Raw genomic sequence first — 10,873 nt, 5'->3', positions numbered from 1 at the left:
TTTAAGACAACTTAGAATTAGGAGCTAACTTTTAGTAGGTGGCGGTTAAGTGACCGAAATTGCTGTCCAATTCTGTAGTACCACATACCAAAGTCCTAAAAATATGCCAGTCATGTTCAGCACTCATCACTTTTAGGTGGGGGAGAGAAATATGGCAAAAAGCAGTCATAATTTTTTTTTTTTTTAAACAGCATAAGAGCTTTAAACACAACTTTGCATCATCTTGTATTCTATCCTAGAATACCTGGAACAAAATCTTATTTCAGTCAGCTCAACTTATGCAAGTTATAAAATACAAACACAGACTAAATCCTATAGTGTACAGAAAATGCACTATTTAATACTCATTAAATGCAGTACAATCAATGAAGATTATCAAATAAGAAACACACACACAGCATTCTAAATTTTTAAATCATCTTAGGGCTGCTAAATCAGAGATTGTAGAAATTACATGTGCAAGACAAAAAACAAACAAACCCCAAAAAACAGAGAAGAAAAAGAAAGAAAAAAACCAAAGAAACTAACTTCTCAGTGCATCACACCCACCAGAATAAAATGTATGGCACTGTTACAACTTTTATATGAACAACTGTCAATTAAAGCTAGGAGTGACTCTCGATATTAAAGCCACATTAGAGCAAGAATCAGCCAATTCAACGTTTAATGAAACAGATCACCTTTTTTCTTTGTAAAAGCACTGAAAATGTAATGTGTGCTGATAACTCACTACAAGTTTTCTCATGTCATTTGCTCCCCATTGTAGTGTCTTAATTTATTCTGTGATTGTTCTACCTGTTAACAGTCTGATTTTTAAGGTCTCTGTAAACTCTGTTACTGAAACATACTAGTTCCTGTGTGGTAAGAATGTCTCTATGAAAAGAAGGACATATCTGCTCATAGATCATAGAATAAACCCAAACAACAAGAATGACATTTTCCAAGCTACTGAGAAATAAATTAAACCATGATGTGTCAATTTAAAATTATATCAATATTAACTAACATTTCTATGGTAGATTTTTTCCTCATAAAATTAAACAATGCAGAATAGGGCTTGGGCTACAGTTAATCACATTTGGTTTCCTTAAAAACAAAACTTTATTTACTATAAACAACTAAAAGGTAATTTTCTTCCTCCACAACACGTTGACATTAAATTGAAGGCTTTGTTTAAAATATCCACTGCTTACAAGAAAAGTAGTTTTAAAAGGATAAGAGGAATCAAAATTACCAAAGTTTAGTGTGTGAAGAGTAGATAGAAACAACCCAGAAAAGTATAGATCCTTGTGTTGAATATTTATGAATAGCCCAAAATAAGTCCCAAAGTTTTTCTACCTTTACAAATAAAAAAAGGTGTCCTTTCCACAGCTTGGGGATATGCATTATACATCCCCCCCGCCCCCCAACAAGTGTATGAGTAAGGTCCTAAAAATGTTGCCATGTCAAGCTCTTCGGCACCTAAAATCAATTGGAGGACAGCAATATTACAGCGGCAATGGTGCATCAATTCTCAAACTACGATCCAACGCGAGTTGTTGTGGTTCTTTTATCGGAGAAGAAGCTTTTCAAGAGGAATACCTGCCCTATGCTAACCACCAGGAGAATGAGGGCTTCTCCTACTGACCAGTAGGCCACTCTCGTGTTCAGATCCTCAGCTCTGCTTCGGCCTTGAGCTTCTCTCAGTCGGAAGTGAGTCTGATAGTCAATGACAGATTTCAGAGCTTCATGAATTGAAACACAGGCAGATTCCATCTAAAGAGAAAGAGTTTCAGTTAGTAGGTTTCATACTTTCTGCGCACCCCATCCAGCATATCCATCGTTTCTTTCGCTGTGACCGCAAGTCCTCATGTGACTAACATTCACTGAACTGGCCCTCGTTCACTCACTCACTCACGTCAGTGGCCCTGGCAGAGCAGCCCTTTCACTCACTCCCACTAGGATGACTGGCAGCTGCTCGCCCCAAACTGGAGCGCGGCAGCTGCGGCATCTGTGAGGTGGCGGGCGGATCGTGAACAGCAGAAGAGACACAAAGCAGCGAAGGCTGGTGGCGACAGAATTTTAAGGCCAGGTTCTCCAAGAGGAAGAATTAGGAGGAAGAGAATGACAGGTCAGTAAATTTGACCAACAGTATGCATATGAGTCAAAGTCCAAGTATATTCAAAAATGAGCGAAATATGGCGTAAAAGCAGACTGTCAGCCAAAGTTATTTCAAGTTTCTTAAAAACAGCTGAAAACTTCAAAGTGGGAAGTTTTCCCCCACACTGACCACTTTGCTAGGTAAGTTTCTCCCTCATTCCAGTCAACAAAAACAATATATATGTTCTCAATGGGACCTAAGTCTTATTTTCACTGTGAGTCGGTGGGCCTTCATCTGATGACATCTTACCTTTTTCTACATTACACTGTTTGCTTGAGAAGGGTTAAGAGTCTAATTTCTCTGGTTGTTGTATACAAACAACTAGTTTAATATTTTTCTACTGCTGAAAATTTAACCCTGGTATAGTGAGATACAGGTTTTATTATATTATACTTATTTTACATCACAAACCACATATTAGGAGTTTTTAAAAAATTAGTTTGTTGTAATTTTAATAAGACATTAGAAAATAATTTAAGCACTTAATAAAGTTCTACCAAAAAGTAGAAAAGGAATAGTTACAAAAATATTTCAGAGAAAGTTTCTTTAAAAAGTATGAGAAATTAGGAGGTCTACAAATTGAATTTACCGATTAGAAATCTCATACTTTTTTGCTTCTTGTTTTTTTTTTTTTTTTTTGGTTCCTAAGAATGGAAGATCACCATGTACTAAAATGAATGATTTCTAGGTTTTAGTAAGAGGTAGACAGGTGCTTCTAGCATTTCTTTGCTTTCCATGTAGTCTCAAAATGATGAACAGTCTAAGAATTCTTCCTCTGAAAAGCATGTATAAAAACAAGGATTTGACACAAGTTCAGAGCATTCAAGGGATTCTTGAACCATGACAAAAGGGCACAGGTTAAGAATTACTGAACTAGAGAAAATCACAGAAATTAAAGAACTACTTATGTGGATTCATACAATTTTTGAGGTAGTGTTAGTTTTTTATTTTTCATTCTACCTTCAAAATGGAAATGTTCTCATGTCTTAAAAAGTATAGAGATTAGTATGATGAACCCCATGTCAATAATTAAACACGGCTAATCTTACTTCACCCATCTTCCTCCCCATTCCAATTAAAGTATCTCACATATTTTACCATTTCAGCTATACTTCTACATTTCATATTTATTTCTGAAAGGTAACAATTTAAAAAACATAATCCCAGTGGCCCTGTAATACAGAGTAAAAATAACTCCTTAAAAGTTATCAGGTATAAAGCCAGTGGAAAGCCCTGACCATCTAGTGGCTAGGGCTTGGTGCTCAGTGCCTTGGCCAGGGTTCGACCCCTAGGAGGGAGCTAAGATCTGCAAGTCACGTGTCACGGCCCAGAGGAAAAAGGCAGACAGTGTTCAGATTTCCCCAAACACCTCAGCAAAGTCATTTCCAAATCAGAAGGCAAACAAGGTCAGTATAATCATTTAGCTGACATGTCTTTCAAGTCTTCTTTAATCTTTCGGTTCTCTTCCTGTTTTTTTACCCCCTGCCCATCTACTTGTTGAAAATTCATCTGGGTCCTCTTTCCATCAGTATTTCCCACTTCCTGGATTTTGTTGATTATTCCCCCTGGTGTTCCTCTATCCTCTGTATTTCTTATAATTTACGGTTAGAGCCACAGACTTCATGGGATTCAGTTATTAATATTCTGACTGGGAATATCACACAGGCAATGTAATGGACTTACTGCATTTTATCAGAAGACATGCTAACAATCTAGTTATCTCTGCATTTGTGAATGATGATTAGATTTAGGGGATATCAGATCTGTTATAAAATTCCCCACCAGCCTTTATATATGAACACCATTGACTTTAGTCATTCTATTTATTAATGGTGAAAAAATGGTGATTTAGCAAAACACTACCATTTATTTGGCCATTTCTCAGCTGGTAATTTTTTAAAACTCTATTGCATTAACATCTGCTTTATAGGAGACTTTTTAAAAGTGGAAAAATGGAAATAAGAGCTTAAAAATATGATACAAATAAAGGATGTTAAGTGATCCTAAAAGCATTTATCTACTTAGGTTTTTAAAGCAAGCTATTGTATTATACAAATTAAAACTGCTGAAGTTGAGTTATAAACAATGGCCCCCCAAAAACCCTTTTTACAAAGTGCTGTTCACACATGATGCTAACATAAAAAGAACATTACTAAAAATATGAACATCTGAACACATCTTATTAATGTTTATAATAGGTTTATGAATTAAGGCTCTAACACACTCTTAAAAAGTGCCTCTATCACTATGTGATCTTGGTCAAGACACTACCTGGAACCTGGAAACATGGAAATTCAATTTAAGGTTTTAATAGGAAAGTGGTAAATAATTATTTTGAAAACCAAACTGAGTATCTTTTAGACATACTCTAAGCTCATACTGTATTTAAATCAGAAATAAAATAGCCCTTCTCATCACCTGAGCAGTATTTGCTCACTGACTCAAAATTTCTCTTGCTATCTTTCTCTCATTAAGCTCTTCTTCAAAATAAAACCCAATTTAGCTACCTTAACTATTTTTGATTTTTGTTAGATGACTTACTAGTAATCTTTACTATTTAACCTTCAGGTACAGCAAAAGTTATTGTAACAGCAGTCTGCGAACACTAAATTGTATAAAAGTGTGTGTATGCAAATATATACATATGTATATACTAATTATGGCATCACTTTGCTTCCACTTATGTCAACCTGCTAAGTTACAGTAGCAACATTCCTCCATGAATTACAGAAGATGCTTCAGAATGTTGGAGCACTGTTTAGGCTTTTAACATTCCTTTGTCAAGGATGTTTCTACCAAAGTGATCCTCTTATTTTAATGTCTATTTTCTTTTCATAAAATACTTTAACACTGGTCTTCACTAAAAAAGTCTGAAGTTCTCTGTGAAATGCCTAATATACTGTAAGAGTTAAGATAGGTCTTAAAGATTGTGTTAAAGTCACAAGATTTGGTGTTTCATCAATGAGTTAATGCATGTTAAATTATGCCATTTCCCCCCTTTAAACATGACTTATTACCTGGGTAAGAGCACTGACTCGGTTCTCACTAGGAAACAAAGGTGGGTCTTCTCCAACTTGAAAATCAAAATATACAGTTTTATGTGTGAAAGTAGAAAATTCATTGCTAAAGCAAAATTTGTATGTCCCGTTTTTGGAGGCTGTGAAGGTGTAACTATCATACTGTTTCTTCATCTCCTTGTAGAGCACATTACCATCAGGATCTTCTAGTCGACAATCTACATCGTAGTGACCACCTGTAATAACCTACAAAAGAGAAAAAACCAAACAAAAAGTGAAGAGATCACTGCAAGGAACAAGTCTGAGAAATTAGTCAGGTTTCCTGTTAAAATAGCTGTAAGGTTTTTAAAACAATCACAGGCAATTTTATGTTTCTTGATTTCTACCAGTGAATGGGTCCTGGGAGGCAGATTTCAGTTCAACTAAAGCTTTACAGAAACTGAACACATTTCCTCATGACGGGGAGAGGGAATGAACCAACACGCCAAGACGGTTCCTCCATTACTTAATTCTACCACAACCCTCCAAGAGGGCATTTCCCCCTCATTTTACAAACTAAGAACCTGAGTTAAAATAAATTATCTACCCAAGATTATTCACCTCATAAGAGGCTGATGCCAAATGTATACTCTTAACCCTAAGCTAACTGCCACGTAGTACTTACTTTCCTTCCGCAAATTTCCTCACCTAGTCTCCCATTAGCAGGATCCAAGCACTCACAGACCGTTCAGTGAAGCAGTAAAGTCAATCAGTCTTTAGCCCAACACCCCATGCCACTATGCTTATCGAACTGAAACTCATTTTACTGCCAGATTACAGGCTGTGCTTCTTAAGTTCCTTTACAGGTCAGTTATACGGAATTCGATGCATACTTTTTTTTTTTTTTTTTTGCATACTTTGTTTTGAATTACATTTTGAAGAGAAATGACTTGTGGGTTGTTCTAAGAGTATATCATTATTATAAATTTGTTTCCAAGAGAAGCATAAATGATTAAACTACATTGCTTAAACACATATGATTAAAGGAAAACCAAAACAGAACAATGCAAAAGCAGATAAATCTTTTGTTCATCTGCAAAGTCTGTATTTACAGGAAAGCATATGAAAGGAAAGCAGAGGTAGGTGAAATGCTTCTGAAGAGGACCATGGAACTATTTTCAAGGGGTTATGCTTATTCAGCATAAGCATATCTGAGCCGTCACAATCTGAGCCATCTGAATTACACAAATGAAGAGAGGAAGAGGTTTTTCCTGAGGTACCTGGACAAGTATAAGAGAGGAAAAAAGCAAAGGAGTAAAGAGGAGGAAAAACTGAGAAGAGGGAGAGGAGACAGGAGAAGAATCACAGGGTGCCTGATCCACCTGCTGCTGCTGCTGCTAAGTCACTTCAGTCGTGTCCGACTCTGTGCGACCCCATACCTGAGGAGGACGCAACGAAGAGGCACTGGGTAGAGGATTTCCAACCACCGTTAGATGTATTGCTATTTTCAAGCTTGACCCTTCTGGTCTAGCATAATATTGACATTCTAGATTTGTAGAACAGAGATCAAACTTTGGACTTCAAAGAAGACTGGTTACTTACATGACCTTTGTCACTAAAGAGATATGAATAACTGAACTATGTTACAAGATCATTTCGATACTTGAATGAAATATAACTGGGCATTTAGGAAATTGTAAAACAGGCAAATATTAACATATAGATATAACATCTGACACAAAAATGACGTCATATCAATTGGGTATTCCCCCTTTCACCAAAAGTGAACAACCTTTCTAGGTGAAATACTGCATTTTACAGAGCCAACTATTCATACTTAACACCATAGTACTTTAAATAATCAAAACATACATCCAAACAAAAAAACAGAACCCAAATTGATCATCCTGCCAGTTTTCTTCTACCAAACTTTAAAACAAATAATCTTACTTCAGATAAAGGTTGTTGTTGTTTAGTGGCTAAGTCATGCCCAACTCTTTGCGACCCCACGGACTGTAGCCCGCCAGGCTCCTCTGTCCGTGGGATTTCCCAGGTAAGAATACTGGAGTGGGTTGCCATGTCCTTCTCCAGGGGATCTTCCCAACCCAGGGACTGAACCCACGTCGCCTGCATCTCCTGCACTGGCAGGCGGACTCTTTACCGCTGAGCCATCAGGGGCCAACAATCTGTCTGATCACGTAAGAAAGAAACTGGAGATTATTTTGAATGATGTGTCCCTACCTGCCCAGTTAGGCACAGAATCTCGATATTACTGCTTCTCTCAAATTCACTCCATCTCTTCGGTTCCCGATCCACAGTCCAGACAGGATTACTGCCACAATTTCCTAAAAGGTCTTCCCAGAACCCAGTCTCTCCTCTGTCTAATCCAGGGTTTCTTAACCTCGGTTGAATTATTTGGGGTGAACAGTCTTTGCTGTAGGGGCTGCACTGCCCTGTGCCCTGAAGCACATTTAGCAGCATCTCCTCTAGATGATGGTAACACCTCCTTCCCCACGCGTCCTAAGACCTTTTGATAACTCCTGTGGCCTACAGAAAAACCCAAACCTGTCATCAACAGCACACTACTCCCTAGCACTTCCTCAAGGAAGTCTCAGCACCTTTTATACCCTTTCTCACTGTGTTCCAGAAACACCAGAATGCCAGAATTCTCTGAACACGTCTCTGCACTAACAGTGACAGGTAACACAGGGTCTGTTTGCTAAAGAACCACAGGACCCAAAATGATTATGCTTACAAATCTACAATTGATTAGAGGAAGAGATTACAGTGTCAAACATCATAGCCAAAAGCTGTCTCATGGCAAGAGGACACAAGAAGTCAGGTCCGGGCTCCCCTGTCCTCATGCTCTGAGGAATGAGGCCAGAGCAAACCCACTTGGATCAGGAACCACCCAGGTGTACAGGAAACACCGTGGAACTGGTGAGCCCAAACCAGGAGTCTGGACTGGGTTTCTTATATTTCGCTGTTCACATAGGCATATTTCTGCCATGTAACCACTCTCAGTAGCAGACTCTCGGGGGACTCACACTGAGCATGTACAAATCATCAGTCTCACTGTTGTCAAGGAACAATGCAGACAAACTGGTATAAATCGGCCCTAAAGTCCTCAGATCCACAATTACAAAGCAACGCTGCTACTCAGTATATTTCAGTGCCGACGCAGGCTAATTTTCAGGCTTGCTGGAACTAAGTCTCACAAACGTAACATATCTGCTGAGGAAGTCCTTTTCCCCTCTGCCACTTGTACAGCAACTATTATTTATCCCTCCAGACTCAGCTCACACAGCAGATCCTCCGCTAAATTTCCCCTGATGATTCTCCATCTTCAGCCAGCACAATAGTTGGGGTGTACTTTCATTACTGCACTCAACATTACATGACCATGTGAATGTCAGGTCCCTGAGGTCAAGGTCAGCCTCATTTATCTTTCAGAGGTAGTACAATGGTTAAGAACTTAACCTAGAACTGCATACTAATTCTGCTACTGCTACAGTGTGTGACCTTGGGTATCACTAGTAAATGAGTAATAAAAGCTATACCCATCTCATATTGGGTTGTCCAGGGAATTAAATGACACACCTGAAATGCTTGGTATACTGTCTGCCACACAACAGATGCTGATTTTTTAGCCTGTATAATAGTACTCTCACCACCAAGCACAGCATCTGCATACAGAAGTCAAGAAATATTTAAGTTCAAAAAAATTAGCTTTTCGCTGACACTTTATATTACAATTCTTGCCATCATCTTTTCTGTCCTCATGAAGTTAAGCAAGCTAAAGAGTCATCCTTGGCCTCCCTCACTCACTGTAGCCAAATTATCAGCAACTTCTGTGGATTTTACATAAAGAGTATCTTCCGTCCTTTCACCTTTCACTTTCCTTCTCCCTGCTGCTACCACCCTAGCCTCAGCCTGAATCGCTACAACAGCATCCTAATCAGTCTTTTACTGATACATGTACTTGGCAGCTCTCCACAATACTTTCTCTACCTGCTCAAGTTAATCTCCCTACAGCTACCCAGAAAACTTAGAACTTGTCATTGCACTGCTTACAACCTTACCACAGCTTCTCATACTCTCAGGAAAAACTAAAATCCTTAACTCGACCAGCTGGGCACTACATCGTCTGGCCCCTGTTGACCTCCCTTCTTCTGGCTCCTTATTCCCAGCTGTAGTATTGCTTCAAATTTCTAGTCGTAATTACCACAATTCTCCAAATTCCTAGTCACTGTTTCCATAATGACCCTGCAAAGTCCATTCCTCCTTTCTCCTCACCAAAGCATTTATAACTTATGCTTTACAGTTCGCTATCAAATCGCTCCCTGAAGGAAGCCAAGAGATTCCAAAGATCAAAGAAAAAAAAAGAAGCAGAGTAAAGAATGTTCTAACCAAGTTAAGAAACTACATCTGTTAAATAACCACTTTTATATAATCCCAAGATGAACAAGTGTCTTTCACTTATCACAGCAATTCCTTCTACAAAACCTCTGGCAGATGGTCATCTGGTCTGGAATAGAGCTCTTCCAACGACAGGGACATTACCCAATAAGTCCTTAACATCCATGGAAAAACTGAAAAGCAATGGAGTCAGATATTGGTCAGCACTTGAAATACGATGAAAGTGGAGGTGTGGTTTAGAGAGTGGCGAACTGACTAAGGCACTACAGAACAGGAGTAATTTTTTTTTTTTTAAACTCTTAAGGAAGAAAGTTCAAAATGAAGGACATTAGAGAATGGATGGAAAAGTCACACACACAGGAAGCATTTCTGGAATTCATGTATCTTAATATCTGTTCTTAACTATCTAATGCGCAAGGTTTCAGGAAGGAAAGCCAAATGGCCTGCATCGGCTACCTAGATGTGATTCCTGAAAACAGAGAATGAAAAAACGGCCTCGACCCTGGAACCGCGAGCTGGGGCCGGCAACTGCCTGAGCCCGTAGTACCTGGAATTCGAGGGTGCACTTGGTGCCCTGCGTGATGTCCTCGTAGAAACACTGCTTGGCATTGTCGGGCAGCTCGAAGGTGATCTCGGAGGCGCCGCCGGGGCCCGGCACCAGGAACAGCAGCAGCACGAGCAGCCTGCAGCCCCAACGGCCCGCGGCGGCCGCCCAGCGCGGCGCGGACCCCAGCCGGGGCATCCCGAGGCGGCGGCCTCAACGGAGCTGGGGAGACGCGGGGTCAGGTCTGCACGAACTCGCCGCGGCGCGGCAGGCCTCGACCCGGGCGGCGCCACCAAGACGCACCGCCGCGTGGCTCCGAGCCCCGGAGAGAGTCGAAATGCGGAGCGAATCCCTGGGTACGGCGGAAAGTACTGAGGCACCCGGGCCCAGAGGCCAGAGCGACCCGAGGAGCGGAAACAAGGCAGGCAGAGAACAGGCGGAAAAGGCCTGCGACGGCCGGAAGCGGGGACTAGGGATCGGGGCAGACGAGGCGGGGCCTGAGGCGCCGGCTCCCGCGACCCGGATGTGCTCGCCCCGGCCGCGGGGAGAGGCGTTGAAATGCGTACGTGGAAGCTCGCGAGGCGTCAGCTCTGCCCCGGCCAACTCCAGGCTGAGAGGCGGGGCTGGCGTGGCGTGCGTGGCGGGGCGGGCCCGGAGAGGGGGCGTGGCCGGCGGTAGGCGTGACTTGCGGGGGAGTGCTTCTGCAACCTCTGAGCGCCCGGGGAGCCGGGGAGCCGGGCGGGAGCGAGGAAGCCGTTTCCGGGCCGTCAGGGG

The 10,873-nt window shown here is 41.0% G+C and overlaps 1 protein-coding gene across 1 annotated transcript; it reads right to left on the bottom strand.

The window, feature by feature from the left end:
* On the bottom strand, positions 314-10,571 carry TMED7 (transmembrane p24 trafficking protein 7). The gene is made up of 3 exons (XM_018053725.1): positions 10,103-10,571; positions 5,158-5,403; positions 314-1,755 (listed from the first exon to the last, which is right to left on the bottom strand). Exons 1-3 carry the CDS (start codon positions 10,295-10,297, stop codon positions 1,519-1,521), a joined length of 678 nt encoding a protein of 225 aa, XP_017909214.1. The 5' UTR covers positions 10,298-10,571; the 3' UTR covers positions 314-1,518.

The sequence above is a fragment of the Capra hircus genome, chromosome 10 (genome assembly GCF_001704415.2).
Source record: "Capra hircus breed San Clemente chromosome 10, ASM170441v1, whole genome shotgun sequence".
NCBI classification, from domain to species: domain Eukaryota; kingdom Metazoa; phylum Chordata; class Mammalia; order Artiodactyla; family Bovidae; genus Capra; species Capra hircus.
Note: the sequence above shows the minus strand (reverse complement) of the source record. Positions and strands in the feature narration are given on the sequence as shown.

Excerpts from the sequence above, each read along its gene's own strand:
- TMED7 (XM_018053725.1), bottom strand. The coding sequence starts at position 10,297 with ATGCCCCGGCTGGGGTCCGCGCCGCGCTGGGCGGCCGCCGCGGGCCGT. Across the intron at positions 5,404-10,102 it reads AGTGCACCCTCGAATTCCAG|GTTATTACAGGTGGTCACTA; the intron begins GTACTACGGGCT and ends TCTCTTTTGTAG. Across the intron at positions 1,756-5,157 it reads GAGTCAGTGCTCTTACCCAG|ATGGAATCTGCCTGTGTTTC; the intron begins GTAATAAGTCAT and ends CTTTCTCTTTAG.